We start from the raw sequence: 18,067 nt of genomic DNA, 5'->3' as shown, positions 1-18,067 counted from the left end.
AGGAAGTGTCACTATGGAAACCAAACCGCAGCTAGAACTGGGGTTTGCAGAGGAGCCTCCCTCCCTGCAGCACTGTCCCCCCCAGCGAGGCCAGCCCCCCACCTCAGGGCACTGGGCCGCACATCCCGGGGCCCGACTCTGAACCCCAGCACCGCCGCTCCCGCAGCAGACGGGGCCTGGGCGCTCAGAGGTGGCAGCTGGCCCTGGCCGAGGCCCCTGCAATCGAGAAAGGAGAGCCACAAACGCAGGACAAAGCCACAGGGCTCACGGAAACGTCCTGCTGACGGGCATGGGGCAACTCAAGTGATGAGAACCTGGAGAGACCAGATCCCTCTAAGGTACGGCACTGTCAGACCCTTCACCACAGCATCCAAGCCCCTCACAGCCAGTACTGCATCCCCCTCGCCCCCGTTGCTCCCCTGGGCAGCAGGGCTGGGCCCTTGCCCCTGTCGCTCCGCTGATGCCCCGGGCAGCAGGGTGTGGGTGCTCAGGACCATAATCTCCTGGCTTCTCTCGCAAGCTGCTGACCAGCTCAGTCTGGGCCCAGGATGGACAGCTCGTCCAGAGGCTCCACCACTTCACCAGGACTGTCACTGTGTTCTGCTGTGTAGCACCTGTGCCCACCTCCAGCATGTCCTCCAGCCCCCACTGCCTTCCAGGGCTCTAGTGCCCCCAGCTCCGTACCCACTGCACCTGCTCCCTGCTGGCATGGGCCCTGCCTGGGGGCTGCTGCTCTCACCTCTGTCCCATAGGCCACGGCAGATGGGCTTGGATGACCTGCCTGGAAGGCTGGTCCGGGCAGCCAAGGCCCCTTGATGCTGGGGGGAGTTCACCTGCTGTGGTCTGGGCTGGCTCCTCCCCTCAACTGGAACACAGTGATATCACCGGGGGGCTCTCAGCCTCACAGACCCTGCAAGGGTGGGAAAGGGGCATTGCCCAGGCTGTTCTCCTTCCCCTGTGGCTCAGGGCTGGGCCCGTGGGAGGGGCTGGCAGGCTGGGCGACAGCTGGCTAGGGGATTTTCCTAGGGAGGTATTTAATGCTGTGGGTAAATGGAGGAACAGCAGCTAATTCTAGAGCTTTAATCCTCTTGACTGTGCTGGTAAAAGGACGTATGTCAGGCACGCAGCTGCGGGCCAGGACCTGGCCCCGAGCTCAGAGGAGCATCCAGTGCCCTGCATCTTACAGAGGATGTAGAGTCTCCCAGACCATGGGTGAAGTACAGAAGGTAAGTGGGGCCGGCTCCCAGCTAGGTCCCTGTGGGGCTGCCTCACAGGAGGGTGGGTGCTCAGTGTGACTGTTCCAGCATTGGAACCTGGGAATCCCAAACCCTCCCCGCTAAGATGGCAGAGCTGGGGCCTGGCACTCCCAAGAGCAGGACCTGTCAGTGTGTGTGGGATGGGGGGCACTGGAAAGCTCCACCAATTTAATCTCTCCAGAGCGAAGCAACAACTGGAGGGCAGGGCCTAGGCAAAAGGGGGCAGAGCCTGGCTCACAGTCAGCAAGGGGGGCAGGGCTGGGATCAGCAAAGTGGTGGGAGGCCAGGAACTGGGATTGCCCTGGGGCACCAGGATGGAGTCAAAATACACCATGGGGCCAGAGGCTGAGAACTGGGGTAGGGCCAGGTGGCTGGGGGCCTGAATCAGGCTGGGATTAGCCCGAGGCTCTCATGGGACCTGGCTTGAAATGCAGAGGAAAAACCTGCCGAGCAGCAGTCCCAAGGTGTAGGGGCAGCAGGAGCCCTTGGCTTGGTCCCATGAGGTTCTGGGGCCAGCCCCAATTCTCTCCACAATTTCCTACAAGCCTTCCCGCTTCCATTACTGCCACGCTTCTGTGCCAGCTATGGACTAGCTCCAGAGCTTCACTCTTAGCACAACATGGCCGCTGTGCTACTCATGAGACCCTCTAACGCGCTGCCCCATCTGCCCGAGGGCAGCTTGAGAAAGGTGCATTACAGCTGAACAGTAAGGGACAGTACCTCTCCCCCTATCAGTGCTACATTCCTACCATGTCCAGGATTTACTGTGGCACGCTGTCTCTGAAGTGCTGTATGGATCACTCTGTTAAGTGTCCAGGTGGCATACTGGCTTTCTAATTATGTGACCTGAATGTGTAACAACTTGGTCCTCTGCCTGTCCGTTAGTTTCACCGACTGGCTATAGTAGGTTTGGAATCTTTGAGTCTTCTTGTTCTGCACCCGCCATCTGTAGAGTTTGCTCCATTGATGGTTCTTTCCAAGGAACAAACTGTAGATGCTGATGGTTAATAAAGTAAATACTAATGGAAACTGCATGATCATGGGAGATTTTAACTTCCCAGATATAGACTGGAGGACCAGTGCTAGTAATAATAATAGGGCTCAGATTTTCCTAGATGCGATAGCTGATGGATTCCTTCATCAAGTAGTTGCCGAACCGACTAGAGGGGATGCCATTTTAGATTTAATTTTGGTGAGTAGCGAGGACCTCATAGAAGAAATGGTTGTAGGGGACAATCTTGGCTCAAGTGATCATGAGCTAATTCAGTTCAAACTAAATGGAAGGATTAACAAAAATAAATCTGCAACTAGAGTTTTTGATTTCAAAAGGGCTGACTTTCAAAAATTAAGGAAATTAGTTAGGGAAGTGGATTGGACTGAAGAACTTATGGATCTAAAGGTAGAGGAGGCCTGGGATTACTTTAAATCAAAACTGCAGAAGCCTGTATTCCAAGAAAGGGGAAAAAATTCATAGGAAGGAGTTGTAGACCAAACTGGATGAGCAAGCATCTTAGACAGGTGATTAAGAAGAAGCAGAAAGCATACAGGGAGTGGAAGATGGGAGGGATCAGCAAGGAAAGCTACCTAATTGAGGTCAGAACATGTAGGGATAAAGTGAGACAGGCTAAAAGTCGAGTAGAGTTGGACCTTGCAAAGGGAATTAAAACCAATAGTAAAAGGTTCTATAGCCATATAAATAAGAAGAAAACTAAGAAAGAAGAAGTGGGGCCGCTAAATACTGAGGATGGAGTGGAGGTTAAAGATAATCTAGGCATGGCCCAATATCTAAACAAATACTTTGCCTCAGTCTTTAATAAGGCTAAAGAGGATCTTGGGGATAATGGTAGCATGACAAATGGGAAGGAGGATATAGAGGTAGATATTACCATATCAGAGGTAGAAGCGAAACTGAAACAGCTTAATGGGACTAAATCGGGGGGCCCAGATAATCTTCATCCAAGAATATTAAAGGAATTGGCACCTGAAATTGCAAGCCCATTAGCAAGAATTTTTAATGAATCTGTAAACTCAGGAATAGTACCGAATGATTGGAGAATTGCTAATATAGTTCCTATTTTTAAGAAAGGAAAAAAAAGTGATCCGGGTAACTACAGGCCAGTTAGTTTGACATCTGTAGCATGCAAGGTCCTGGAAAAAATTTTGAAGGAGAAATTAGTTAAGGACATTGAAGTCAATGGTAAATGGGACAAAATACAACATGGTTTTACAAAAGGTAGATCATGCCAAACCAACCTAATCTCCTTTTTTGAAAAAGTAACAGATTTTTTAGAAAAAGGAAATGCAGTGGATCTAATTTACCTAGATTTAAGTAAGGCATTTGATACCGTGCCACATGGGGAATTATTAGTTAAATTGGAGAAGATGGGGATCAATATGAACATCAAAAGGTGGATAAGGAATTGGTTAAAGGGGAGACTGCAACGGGTCCTACTGAAAGGCGAACTGTCAGGTTGGAGGGAGGTTACCAGTGGAGTTCCTCAGGGATCGGTTTTGGGACCAATCTTATTTAATCTTTTTATTACTGACCTTGGCACAAAAAGTGGGAGTGTGCTAATAAAGTTTGCAGATGATACAAAGCTGGGAGGTATTGCCAATTCAGAGAAGGATCGGTATATTATACAGGAGGATCTGGATGACCTTGTAAACTGGAGTAATAGTAATAGGATGAAATTTAATAGTGAGAAGTGTAAGGTTATGCATTTAGGGATTAATAACAAGAATTTTAGTTATAAGTTGGGGACGCATCAATTAGAAGTAACGGAAGAGGAGAAGGACCTTGGAGTATTGGTTGATCATAGGATGACTATGAGCTGCCAATGTGATATGGCTATGAAAAAAGCTAATGTGTTTTTGGGATGCATCAGGAGAGGCATTTCCAGTAGGGATAAGGAGGTTTTAGTACCATTATACAAGGCACTGGTGAGACCTCACCTAGAATACTGTGTGCAGTTCTGGTCTCCCATGTTTAAAAAGGATGAATTCAAACTGGAGCAGGTACAGAGAAGGGCTACTAGGATGATCCGAGGAATGGAAAACTTGTCTTATGAAAGGAGACTTAAGGAGCTTGGCTTGTTTAGCCTAACTAAAAGAAGGTTGAGGGGAGATATGATTGCTCTCTATAAATATATCAGAGGGATAAATATAGGAGAGGGAGAGGAATTATTTAAGCTTAGCACCAATGTGGACACAAGAACAAATGGGTATAAACTGGCCACCAGGAAGTTTAGACTTGAAATCAGACGAAGGTTTTTAACCATCAGAGGAGTGAAGTTTTGGAATAACCTTCCAAGGGAAGCAGTGGGGGCAAAAGATCTATCTGGTTTTAAGATTCTACTCGATAAGTTTATGGAGGAGATGGTATGATGGGATAATGGGATTTTGGTAAGTAATTGATCTTTAAATATTCAGGGTAAATAGGCCAAATCCCCTGAGATGGGATATTAGATGGATGGGATCTGAGTTACTATAGAAAATTCTTTCCTGGGTATCTGGCTGGTGAATCTTGCCCATATGCTCAGGGTTTAGCTGATCGCCATATTTGGGGTCGGGAAGGAATTTTCCTCCAGGGCAGATTGGAGAGGCCCTGGAGGTTTTTTGCCTTCCTCTGTAGCATGGGGCATGGTTGACTTGAGGGAGGCTTCTCTGCTCCTTGAAGTCTTTGAACCATGATTTAAGGACTTCAATAGCTCAGACATGGGTGAGGTTTTTCATAGGAGTGGGTGGGTGAGATTCTGTGGCCTGTGCTGTGCAGGAGGTCGGACTAGATGATCAGAATGGTCCCATCTGACCTTTGTATCTATGAATCTATGAACTCTCCACAGTCAGTCTGGATCACATGTGATCTGGGCGATGAATTCTTTTTCTTTACAAGAGCTGGAGTTGTCAAGTTTTTTTTCCTCTATCAAGTTTGCCAAGAACATGGTCCCCAGGTGCTAGACCTGGCAGTTCTCTGACTGAGGTCTGTTGCAAAGCTGTTCATAAGCTCTTTAGCCTTTTGATCCAGTTGGGCTGCTCTCTTCGTATATGGCCATGCTGGAGATTGTTCCAACTTTGGAAAGGAACCTGTCGCTCTGAGTTGTCTTCCCATCAGGAGTTGTGTGGGGCTATCTCCAACAGCTGCAATTGGTGTTGATCTGTAACTTGGAAGAGCAAGGAATGGATCTTCCTCCTGCGGGATTTTCTTGGCTGCCTGTATAGCTCTCTCAGCCTCTCCATTTGCTTGTGAGTAATGTGGGCTGCTAGGAATGAGAGCAAAGTTGTGTTTTCTACAGAATGACTGAAATTCTGCTGCAGTCAGATGGGTTCCATTGTCCATCACTAGTTGCTCTGGAATATGGAAATGAGCAAAAGTGCTCTTCAGTTTCTCGATAACACTGCAACATGTTATGTATTTCAAGTACATTATTTCTGTATACCTGGAAAAACTGTCAATGACAATAAGATAATGCTGTCCTCTGAATTGGCATAAATCTGCAGCTAGTCTCTTCCAAGATCTGTCTGGCAGAGGTGTTGTTAAAGATTCTTTGTGTTGTGTTGGTCTGTTAGTTCTGCAGTGTTCACATGCTGATACTCTGAATACTGACATATTCTTTATGTCCTTGCTGATACCTGGCACTGACACCGACTGGACGGCCCATTCATGGCATTTAGTTAGTCCTTTATGTCCTTCCCGGGGGAGGTTTAGGATTTCTCCTCTCCTTTTGTTGGAATTACAGTGCAGTTGCTTTTAATCATGAGTCCATTTAACTCACTTTAACTGTCCGTGTGTTACGAAGCATGGGGGAGTCAGGGCCCTGTACCCTTGTTTCCTGCGATTCACATTCACTGTGACTCTCAGCCAGCCAGTAGAACAGCAAGTTTATTAGAGACGACAGGGACACAATCCAACTCAGAGCTTGTAAGCATGAACAGGACCCCTTAGTCAGATCCTTCTGGGGGTACAGACCCCAGACCCCACTCTGGGGCTCTCCCCTCTTCCCTAACCCATTCCAAACTGAAAGAAAAACCCTTCAGCATCTCACCCAGAATCCCCCCAGCTCCTCCTCCAGCCTTTGTCCAGTTTTCCGGGCAAAGGTGTCACCTGGCCCCAACCCCCTCCTGGCTCAGGTTACAGGCTCTCAGGTATCCCATCCCCAATGAAACTCCCCTGTCACATTCCCAGGTCAACACTCCCCCCTCCCTGCTGCGTCACATCTCTCCCTGCTTCGAGACTGAACTGAGCAGGGTCACTCAGTGACCTGGGGAAATTCAGGGCCCCCTCTCCGGAACAACGCATCCGCTATCATGTTGGCACTTCCCTTCACATGGACCACGTCCATGTCCTAATCCTGCAGGAGCAGGCTCCACCTCAGGAGTTTGGCGTTGGCTCCTTTCATCTGGTGTAGCCAGGTCAGGGGTAAGTGGTCGGTTTATATGGTGAAGTGTTGCCCAAAGAGATATGGCTCTAGTTTCTTAAGGGCCCATACGATGGCCAGGCATTCCTTCTCGATGGCCACTTAGTTCTGCTCTCGGGGTAGCAACTTGTTGCTCAAGTACACGATGGGGTGTCTCTCCCCCTTTTCATCCTCCTGCATTAATACTGCCCCCAGCCCCATATCTGTGGCATCGATGAACACCAAAAAGGGCTTGTCAAAGTCTGGGTTTGCCAGAACCGGGCCCCTGACCAGATTCTCCTTCAGTGCCTGACCAGACCCTCTGCAGCTCTATGAGTTCCTGACCCTGTCTTTTGGCCTCAAGAGAGCGCCGGCCACCTTTCAGCGCCTGGTGGATCAGCTACTGAGGGGGATGGAGAGTTTTGCCGTGGCATATATCGATGACATCTGTGTCTTTAGCCAGACCTGGGAGGACCATGTATCCCAAGTTAGACAAGTGCTGGACCGACTCCAGGAGACTGGGCTGACCGTAAAAGCAGAGAAGTGCAAGGTGGGGATGGCTGAAGTGTCCTACCTGGGCCATCAGGTGGGGAGCAGCTAACTAAAACCAGAACCAGCTACGGTGGACGTGATCCAGGACTGGCCCGCTCCCCACACCAAAAAGCAGGTACAAGCCTTTATTGGGATGGTGGGGTACTATCGAAGATTTGTGCCCCACTTTAGCACCATAGCCGCCCCCATCAAATCTTCGATAGTACCCTGCCATCCCAATAAAGGCTTGTACCTGCTTTTTGGTTTGGGGAGCGGGCCGTGTCCCTCAGCACTCCCTCCCCTCCAGGCAGGGTCGCGCGCCTCCAGCAAAGTACTTTCCCCAAGGTCAGGGCGCAGTGCCCCTCACCGATTCTGGCTACGGGTCATGACCAGAGCACCCTGGGGGTTGCTGGGCCAGTCCTCTAGGTCCCCCCCATCAACACCTCAGTGGGCAAATGGTGGTGCACCCCCACATTCTTGGGGTCCTTGGCTCCCCATTGCAGATGTACCCTCACCACAGGCACCTTGAATGGGGTCCCGCCCACCCCCATCAGGGCCAGATAGGTGTTGGGCACCACCGAATCTGGGGCCACCACTTCGGGCCAGGCCAGCGTCACCTCCGTGCCCGTAACCCTGGACTTTCCTCCCATCCACCTCCAGGGGAACAAGGCACTCACTTCACAGGGACAGCCGTGCGCCCACCCTGTAAAGTGAGAATTTAGAGTCCGGAGCATCCAGCCCCCCAGAGGAGCTGGTCTGGGGCCTTCCTCCTTCCTGAGCAGGTGGTAAGGTGGCAGCCCCCCTTGCCTGGGCCGTCTGCCCCTCATCCAGCTGGGTCCCTACCCAGTTAATCCTGGGTAGGTTGGATCTACTCAGTCTGTCCCTGAGCTTGGGGCACTGAGTCTGTACGTGGCCTCTCCAGCCACAGTGATAGCAGCTCATGTCCCATCGGTCCCCTCGAGTGGATTGGTTAGACCTGACACCAGATGTTCCCCTTGAGAGGGCATTCTCCATATTTCCCCACTGGGAGGTCCTATGGTGACTCTCTCTCTGCATCATGGTGGGCTTGTTCATTTGGGGTTCCTCCCTGCCACTCCCTGACAGACTGTTCACAATCTCATTGGCCAGCTGCCCTGCATGTTGCAGGTTCTCTGGCTTTTTGTCCACCAACCATAGCCTCAGGTCGGATGGGCACTGTTCATACAGTTGCTCCAGTATGATTAGGTCGAGCAGGTCCTCCTTAATTTGGGCCCCATCTGCCCACTTGCGGGCATATCCCTGCATCCGGATAGTCAGTTGTAGATATGTGCCCTCAGGGGTTTTACACTGACTCCAGAACCTTCTCCGGTTCATCTCGGGAGTCACACTCGCATAGCAGGGCTTTTTTGAATAGTTTGTAGTCCCCTACCTCCACCCCTTTAATTTGGCTGTGCACCTCCATGCCTTTGGGGTCCAGTAAGGGAGTGAGAAACTGGAGCCTGACTGCAGGGTCAACCCTGTGCAGCTCGCAGGCATTCTCAAAGACATTCAGGAAGTCATCTATGTCCTCCCCTTCCTTACGCTGGGCCAGGAGGCCCTTATCTAAGCTCGGTGCAGTCTTGGGTCCCCCCTCACTCGCTGCAGCCATAGGCTCGCTGGTCCTCAGCCTGGCCAGCTCCAGCTTATGCTGCCGCTGCTTTTCCGGTTCTGCTCGCTCCTTCAGGTCATGCTGACACTGCCTTTCGCAGTCCTGTCACTCCTTCTCTCGATCTTCCAACTCTCTCAGTCTCATCTCCCTCTCCCATTCAGCCGCCTCAGCTCCAGGGATGGGGAGCTCCACCGGGAAGATCCCCAGCTGGCTGCCAGGGTCAGGGTGTTCTCGGTATTCACTGGGCTCCTCTCAGCCCCTCCCCTAGGCATAAGTACGAGGAGTCTCGGGATGCCTTCGGCAGCCATCTGACCCCTCCCAGCCGGGTCAGGCATCGGGGCCCATGCTGCCTCTCCTGAGCTGCTTCCCTCAGAGTCAGGGATCGGTGCATCCAAGTCATCCTTTTCTTCCAGCTGGGCAATCAGCTGCTCTTTGGTGAGCCTCCCAGTGGGCAGCCTCCTCTGCCTGCTCAGCTCCACCAGGTCGCTCTTAAGGCACTTAGCATCCATCTCCCTGCTGGCCACTTGCAGGCCTGGGTGCTCTCAGCTCCCCATGGCTTCCAGGAGGAACCCCTAGTGTGCCAGCCTTCTCCAGGTCACCAGCTCTCTCCCGGGGTCAAGCCGCAGACTCCTCCGCCCCTGAGACTGCTCACCGCAGTCCCCAGGGGGACCCTGTTATTGCAACAGTCCTTCTCGCTGGTCACACACTCCCAGGTGTTAAACGTACCTCTCCACCCCCCGAAACCACTCCTCTCTGAATCTTCAGCACGCCTGGTCCTCGTTAACCCCCCTTCATTTTACTGCTCCCCAGTCACTTACTGCAGGAAGTGCCGTCCATGAGGTGCAGTAGATCCCACCTCTGCCACAAGTTGTTACGAAGCATGGGGGAGTCAGGTTCCTGTATCCCCACTTCCTCTGCGATTCACATTCACCGTGATCTCTCAGCAGAACAGAAGGTTTATTAGAGATTACAGGAATACAATCCAACCCAGAGCTTGTAGGCATGAACGGGACCCTTATTCCGGTCCTTCTGCGGGATAGAGAGCTTAGACCCCCTGCTCTGGGCTCTCCCCTCTTCCCTAGCCCACTCCAAACTGAAAGAAAACCCTTCAGCGTCCCAACCAGCCTCCCTCCAGCTCCTCCTCCAGCCTCTGTCCAGTTTCCCAGGCAAAGGTGTCACCTGACCCCTAACCTCCTCCTGGCTCAGGTTACAGGCTCTTAGGTGCCCCCATCCCCTATAAAACTCCCCTGCCACATTCCCAGGTCAACGCTCCCTGCTCCCTGCTGTGTCACACCATGCACCACAAAGTAGTGTCTTGTAATTTCCTTCGTGTCCTTTAGATACTTGGGCCAGCCGGCCCTAATGGAGCGTAGAACTGCCTGAAGTTGCATGTCTGCTGAGGTAGCTTTTTGGTAGCGGGTGTAGTCTCTTTTCTGATGCTGGTCTATGTGTGCGCACAGCTAACACGTAGCCTTTGCAGCATCTGCGAGCTCGGGTGGTTAGTGCAATGCTGGCTCTCTCACAGAGTGTCTGCAATGAACCGATTTTTCCCAGGAACATACTCCACAATCGGGTTACATTGTATTAACCTTAGCAAGAGATGCTGGCATCTCCGCAGTGCTTGATCCAGGTCTTTTCCATTGAGGAGGGTAAGACAGAGTTCATTCATGACTGCAGCGCCTCCTGCTGGCTGTCCTGGGGATTAGCTCTGCTAGCCAGTGCACTCTCTTCTGGTGGGGTCTCACTGCTGTCACTTCTGCTCCAGGACCCATGTCACTCCCAGGAGTGTGGCACCCTCCTCGTGACCCAGCTCTCTGGATATGTCGCGCTCTGGTCTCCCCGCTTCTGGGGGCCTGCAGTCTGCTGAACTCCAGCCACTTCCCTCAGTGGCTACTGCAGCCAGTTTTCTGGCCACTTCTTCAGTGGCCATCGGCGGGGGGAGGGACCTGGGCCCACCTACTACTCTGAGTCCCAGCCCAGGGACCCAGTAAATGGCAGCCACGTGCTGCATCCCCTCAACCTCTCAGTACCTTTCCCTGGGACATTTCCCCATGGCCCCCAGCACCCTCTTTGCCCTTTTCTCAGGGCATCAGCCTACAAATTCCCACAGCCAACCCAGAGCCGTCTTTAGCTCCCCCGGTCACTGCTAGTAGCACTGCTCTGTCCAGGGTCCTGGCGCTCCTTCCTCTACTAGAAGCCTGTCCTAACCTTCCCTCCTCAAGCTCCAGGCAGCTACGGAAGCTGCTCTGCCCTGCAGCTCTTCTTATATGGGCCTGCCAGGCGCTGATTGACTGTTCCTCGCAGCCCCTCTCTAATTGGCTGCCTCCTGCACAGACTCCCTAAGGCTCTATTAACCCCTTTGGGGCCAGTGTGGGGCAGTAGCCCCATCACAGAGGGCTACAAGTGGTTTATGGTCTGTTATCAGTGTAAGTGAATACAATCCACATAGATCGCTGTAAAGTTCTCACTTGCTTCCCAGCCATTCCTTTTCAATCTGTGCTGATCGTTTTTCCACTTCTGTGAATGTGCAAGAGCAAAATGCAGCTGGCTTCTACTCAGAGCTATGTTGTTGCACCAATTCACCACCTAGGCCAGAGCTCCGTGTGTCTCCACTGATCCCCATTGTGGGTTTATTCCCATAGAACTTGAGAGCTAGAGCTATTGAGGTCATTTATTTTACCCTTTGAAGACAATTTCTTGATTTGGCCCCATAGCCAAGATGTGTTGGACTTCAATAGTTTATTCAGTGGTTTTGTCACTGCAGAAAGGTCATGTGGGTACCAGCCAAAGTAATTCACCATCACCAGCAGGCGTCTCAGTTCTGGTACATTCAATCCTCAAATTACTTTTCTTTCTCAGGTCTAAGACTGATACCATCTTTTTTTATTGTCTCAGTTTGGGATAGACAGAAAACAAACTTCTCCTTGTTTTTAGCTTTAGTCCAGACTAAATTATTAGTCTTGGGACCTCGACAGCTTTGGTGTGTTCTTCCCTCAAAGACCCATATATCAGAATATTGTCCATGCAAATGACAACTCCATTTGTGTTCATTAACAGCTTTGCCATCTTTCTTTGGAAAATTTCAGGCACACTGGTAATCCCAAAGGTAATATTGGAAAGCAAAATCTATCAAAGGGTGTGATAAATGTAGTCAGTTTAACACTTTCTTTGGCTACTGGAATTTGCCAGAGTCTCCTTGAGGCATCCAGCTTGGAGAATCCTGTACTTCCTTTCACTTTGGGGAGGAAATCAGCTAGTGGTGGGAGGACATATTTTTTTCCCTTACAACTGCTTCACCGAGTCTTAAGATCCACACCGATTCGTATTTTCCTATTTTTCTTTATAGCCAGTACCATTGGGGCACACCATGCTGTTGGCTCGGAAATTTTTCTCGGTTATGCCAATCCATTTAATTCTGTTTAACTCAGTTTCCACTCTATGAAGTAAGTGGATAGGAATCCTGAGAAGGGTATGTATGATCTACAGTGCAGCATTGTGTTTTAGGATTATCTGTACTGGATCTCCTTTCAAAAGTCCAATATCATGAAATATTCCATCGAGTTCTTCCACCTTTCTCACTAGGCCATCCTGGCTGCCATGCTGTGGCTGAGGAGGCTGTTGGTCTGTGGTCCTTTCATCACATACACACTGAGGGCTCAGCTTGTGTCTTTGAAAGCTATTTCTGTGGTGAACTGGCCCACGCAGCTCAGAGTACCCCAGGGCTAGTCAGAGTGGGTTGGGTGACTTCAACTCTGGGAGGGGTTGAAGGCCATCGTAAGTCACTTCTGAGGTGGCTGATGTCAGCTCTTCAGTCAATTTTCAAGTCCAATTGTCTTGCCATAAATATTCACAGGTTTCAGAGCAGCAGCCGTGTTAGTCTGTATTCGCAAAAAGAAAAGGAGTACTTGTGGCACCTTAGAGACTAACAAATTTATTAGAGCATAAGCTTTCGTGAGCTACAGCTCACTTCATCGGTGCATCCGATGAAGTGAGCTGTAGCTCACGAAAGCTTATGCTCTAATAAATTTGTTAGTCTCTAAGGTGCCACAAGTACTCCTTTTCTTTTTTCATAAATATTCAGTTTCACTCTCCAGGCAGGTTCTATGTCATCATATTTGATAGATCCCAGAAACAATGGCTCTTGGTTGCCTGATATCAGTCAACTCCCTGACTGCACCCCCAGCATGTCTTCTGAACCAGCTCAGACCCACCCAGCCAAGGATTCTGCAGCACCCGAGGCATACCTGGGGGGCTCTGGAATACAGCCCCATCCACACAGGGTCCCCTTGTCCTTGCAGGGGCTGCTCGCTGTCATCCAAAAGCTCAAGGGCTCCGTGGAGCAGGAACTGCGGATTGTCCTGCTGGGGCTGGACAATGCCGGAAAAACCACACTCCTCAAGTGCTTGGCATCAGAGGAGGTCAGCACCATCACCCCCACGCAGGTATGTGCAGAACCCCAGACCCAGTGGATGAGGTGGGCTCTCCTTCCCTGACTGGACTTACAGACGGCTTTGCTTCCCTGGCAGGGATTCAACATAAAAAGTATGCACTCGCATGGCTTCAGGCTCACCGTCTGGGACATCGGTGGGCAACGTGCCATCCGCCCCTACTGGAAGAAGTACCTGGGCCACACAGACATGCTGGTGAGCATGGGGCCCAGCCCCCAGGTAGGCAGGGCTGGCCCAAGGGGTGAGCGAGCCTCATGGCCCATTCACAAGGCAGTGTTGGACACTGGACCGGCGGGGGTCTAATACTGGGGTTCCACAGTAGGAGCCATTGTCCCACCTGCAAAGGGAGAACTGGTGGGCGCCCACCCTGGGGTGCCTGGGGGGCAGGATGCCCATAAAGATGGGACTGGCAGGGTGCCGGGGGAGCAAGAAGTGACTTTCCCTTTTGTTCCTGTGGCAGATTTACGTCATTGACAGCGCTGACAAGAAACGCTTTGAGGAGACCGGGCAGGTACGATGCAGCTGTGCCCCCAATCAAATTTCATGGGCCTCCCTGAAAATGCACTGACTTGTGGGCAGATTGCTCTCTTGACTTTGCACGTGCTGGGGCAGGTCACACATGTGCGTGCTTCTGGGGGTCTTTGGGACCAAGCCTTAGCTGTGCTGCTGGAGCTATATTTGCCCAGTGTAACAGTGTGTACTGGCTATTTAAGACTTTTCTGGGGAGAGGGCAGTGGTGAGCTGGAGCCGGTTTGCACAAACCAGTTGTTAAATTTTGAAGCCGGTTTAGAACCAGTTGTTAAAGGGGTAGGCAAACTCCGGCCCACGGGCCACATCCGGCCCGCGGGACTGTCCTGTCTAGCCTGCCTGAGCTCCTGGCTGGGGAGGCTCCCCTGGCTGAGAATCCCTATTTAATTTTCACTCATCCAGCCGCGCTCTGGGTCTTCGGCAGCACTTTGGCGACGGGCCCTTACTTGCTCCAGGTCTTCTGCGGCACTTCGGCGGCAGGTACTCCAGTGCCGCCGAAGACCCGGAGTGAGTGAAGGACCCGCCGCCAAAAAGACCCGGAGCAAGTGAAGGAACCGGTTCTTCAGATTTTGGCAGCTTATCACTGGGAGAGGGGGGTATATCTATGGGGTGCGGAGAGAACCAGGGTTGTTAACTAGTCAATTCTTTGAATAAGCTGGGCTGGACCCCCACCCCTGCTGAACCTCCCCCAGTCCCCCATGGAGGGATTGCTGGGAAATGTATCTGAGTGGTAGCTGTGTTAGTCTGTATCAGCAAAAAGAACAAGGAATACTTGTGGCACCTTAGAGACTCACAAATTTATGCTCAAATAAATTTGTTAGTCTCTAAGGTGCCACGAGTATTCCTTGTTCTTTTTGCTGTGAAATGTAGTTCCCTGGCGCCAGTTGTATCCTGAGCTGAAGGAAGGCATGGCAGGCAGCAAAGGGGCTCGTGGTGAGGAATGTTTCCTCCCCAGCTCGTGAGCCTCATGACACTGATGGGACCTGAGGCCCAGAGCAGAACACTCCTGAAGTCACAGAGTCCAGGACGGAGCCAGGACCTTAACTCACATCCCAGGCCATACTCAGAGGCCGGGGTCAAGGCTACCCACCAGTTACACATGCTGAGCTTTCCCTTTGGAAGGGGACTGATGTCAGGAAGGGCTGTGCCAATTCCAGTCTGCCTCAGGGAGGGTGAAACTCCCTGCCCTTTGGGATTTGGCCTTTGGTCCCCAGAATCCTGCTGGGTTGACAGTATCCCTGGGATCCTTGCAGAGAAAGTGCCAGCTCAGTGACACTTGGTGAGGGATGTCCCCACAACTTATTATCCAGATCCCACATGTGTGACAAGGCAGGTGCAAGTCCCTGGAATGAGGCTTGGGCAGCAGAGCCCGGCAGCTGTCAGCACTCAGGGCCTACTGCTCAGTCTCTCGGCAGGAGCTGGCGGAGCTGATTGAGGACGAGAGTCTCACTGGGGTCCCTTTGCTGGTGTTTGCCAACAAGCAGGATCTGGCAAGTGCAGCACCAGCTGCAGAGATTGCAGAGGGACTGAACCTACCTACGTACCGGGACCGCCAATGGCAAATCCAGGCCTGCTCAGCCCTGTCTGGGGAAGGAGTCCAGGTATGGGGGTGAGGGCCAGAGGAGCAGAGGAAGTCCCAGGGTTGGGGAGGTCAGCGAAGAAGCCCAGGGGTCAGTGATGTGGCAAAGAGACCCCCACAAGGAATCAAGCCAGGGGACGCTGGGAGGGGCCAGTGCTCACACGGGTCTCTTGTTTTTAATAGGATGGGATGAACTGGATTTGCAGCCAGATCACAAGCCGGAAGAAGTGACTGAATCAAAGTGCAGTTCGCACAGCCACGCTCACCAGCTCCCAGAGATTCCCAGTAGTAGGCCCTCCCTGTGCCCCTAGCGCCAGGCTGCTGAGCTCAAAGGGCCTTTCCCAGCCAAGCTCTCATTGCTCATCAGCTTCTCTGCAATGCTTCATCCTTCTGGGTTTCATTTGGTCTCTGGTGTATCTGCAGTTCCTGAATTGTGGAGGGCACTGGCAAGCCTCTAGACCAGCGTTTTTCAAAGTTTGGGTTGCGACCCAGCACTGGATTGCTCTGGCCAGCACTGCCAACTGTGACGTTAAAAGTCCCATCGGTGGTGCTGCCCAGAAAGGCAGCCTAGTGGCTATCTGTTCCGACACCGCACTGCACCCCAGAAGTAGCCAGCAGGTCTGGCTTCTAGGCAGGGGGCCACGAGGCTCTGCACGCTGCCCCCATCCCGACTCTGTACTCCCATTGGCCAGGAGCTGGGGCAGTGCCTGCAGCCGAGAGCCACGTGGAGCCGGACCTGCTGCTGGCCACTTCATGCACAGCATGGTCCACAGAGCTAAGACAGGTGGGAAGCCTGCCTCTGCATACACCCCATGCCCAAATCCTCTGCCCCAGCCTTGATCCCCCCCAAACCCAGAACCCCCCTTGGACCCCAAACCCCTCATCCCCAGCCTCACCCCAGAGCCTGCTCCTGCAGCCCTGACCCCCTTCTGCACCCCAACCCCCTGCTCCAGCCCTGATCCCCCCCAAACCGAGCCCCTCCTGCACCCCAAATTCCTCATCCCCAGAACCTGCACCTCCAGCCCAAAGCCCTGACCCCCTCCTGCACCCCAATTCTCTGCCCCAGCCCTGAGCCCCTCTCACACCCTAAACCCCTCATCCCCAGCTCCGTTGGATCACAGGCATCAACAATTTTCTTCAACTGGGTCTCCAGAAAAAAAGTTTGAAAATGACTGGTCTAGACCTGCAGTTCTCAAATTATAGGTCAGCACCCCAAAGTGGGTCACGACCCTGTTTTCATTGGGGCGCTAGGGCTGGGGCCTATGGCCGAAGTCAGAGCCTGAGTCCCATTGCCTGGGGCCAAAGCTGAAGCCCATGGGTCTCAGGCTTCAGCTTCATCCCTGGGCAGCAGGGCTCATGTTACAGGGCCCCCTGCCCAGGGTTGATGTCCTTTGGCTTTAGCTCCCCCGCCCCCCCCACACACACACATAGGGCAGTGGGGCTTGGGTGGTTTCAGGCTTCAGTCCCCACTTTGGGATCATGTAGTAATATTTGTTGTCAAAAGGGGGTTGCGGTACAATGAAGTTTGAGAACCCCTGATCTAGACTTAAAGTCCAGTCGGGCTCTCCGTAGTGTGGTGTGCAATCATTAGGAAGGCTGCAATTTTATGCATGTGTGCACAGCACAACCTTGCACATACAGTACATGCAAAGTCATACAGGACAGAGGATGTCATTTTGTAGAGCAAGATAGCATCCTCCATGCATTTCTGGGGGGTGGCCAGAATCATCCCATGGACACAGACAGTCAGGAAGTCAGAGTCAGCATGTAGTTACACAGACGGCACACTACTGCAGTGGCTTAACCCACAGGCTACATTCCTTATCTGTACCCCTGCAACATCTCTGCAAGCCGATCCCACAAGGTAACGCTGCCTGAGAGTAGTTATTGAAAAACTGGCCATTTCAGAGCAGCCTAAGGAGCAGTGCTTCTGAAAGTCCAGACCCGAATGGCAGCCTGAAACTGAACCCTCTGGGTCTGCACATTGACACTGCACCCGCTGCATGGGCAGGCTGACGCTGCAGCCTACACCCCTGTGCATTGTATATGGACTCCACTGGTGAGCGTGCGTCGCATGTTCCCCACTGTAGCTAGAGGGTGTCAGTCAGATACCTTCCCCAGCCCCAGCTTCTTTGGCTCAAGTTGTAGAGAGGGCTACTTTCAGCTCTGGAGGTTGTGCTTCAGTCACAGGGTCGGGCAGGCCTGGGCAGGCATGCACAGAGCGCCCGTGCAGGAATGCCCCGACCGAGCGCTGCACAGCACCAGCCCAGCACACCGGAGCCCGAGGGATGCTGACACACCCCAGCTCTGCCCCCAAGCCCAACGGGGGGCGGGCGGGTTGCTCCTGCCCTGGTGCACATGCCTGTGGCCGCGCGCACGGGCCGAGCGCAGCCGGGGAGACGCGCGGGCAGGGCCGGGCCGGGCCGGGGCTGCTCCCGGGCCCCGGGATCCCGCCTGCTCAGGGCCAGGCTCTCTCGGCATCGCCAATAAAGCTGGCTGGGCCCCGGCCGCTGCTCTGGCTGAGTTATTGGTGCGCGGCCACGCGCCGCCTGCGGGCGCGCGGGCACCCGGCCAAGGCGGGGCACGGCGCTGCGGGCTGCGGTGCGGGGGAGGGGCGGGGTCACGCGCGGCTCGGGGTTCGTGGGGAGGGGCGGGGTCAATGGCGCGGGAGCCGAGCCGACGCCAAAGAGACGCGGTCAAACGAC

At 52.9% G+C, this 18,067-nt stretch overlaps 1 protein-coding gene across 3 annotated transcripts; it reads left to right on the top strand.

The window, feature by feature from the left end:
* The first annotated feature begins 2 nt into the window (after positions 1-2).
* On the top strand, positions 3-16,242 carry LOC119860712 (ADP-ribosylation factor-like protein 3). 3 transcript variants are annotated; one of them, XM_043520555.1, is made up of 7 exons: positions 3-338; positions 1,107-1,226; positions 13,106-13,249; positions 13,334-13,474; positions 13,716-13,766; positions 15,268-15,384; positions 15,546-16,242. In XM_043520555.1, the coding sequence occupies exons 2-7, from the start codon at positions 1,113-1,115 to the stop codon at positions 15,591-15,593; spliced, it is 615 nt and encodes a 204-aa protein (XP_043376490.1). In that variant the 5' UTR covers positions 3-338; positions 1,107-1,112; the 3' UTR covers positions 15,594-16,242. The 3 variants fall into 3 exon arrangements, with proteins under 3 accessions (XP_043376490.1, XP_043376491.1, XP_043376489.1); XM_043520556.1 differs by having other exon boundaries at positions 11-338; positions 13,334-13,450; positions 15,546-16,240; XM_043520554.1 differs by having other exon boundaries at positions 24-338; positions 13,334-13,450; positions 15,199-15,384; positions 15,546-16,238.
* The last annotated feature ends 1,825 nt before the right edge of the window (positions 16,243-18,067 follow it).

This window comes from Dermochelys coriacea, chromosome 8 (genome assembly GCF_009764565.3).
Source record: "Dermochelys coriacea isolate rDerCor1 chromosome 8, rDerCor1.pri.v4, whole genome shotgun sequence".
NCBI lineage: Eukaryota > Metazoa > Chordata > Testudines > Dermochelyidae > Dermochelys > Dermochelys coriacea.
Note: the sequence above shows the minus strand (reverse complement) of the source record. Positions and strands in the feature narration are given on the sequence as shown.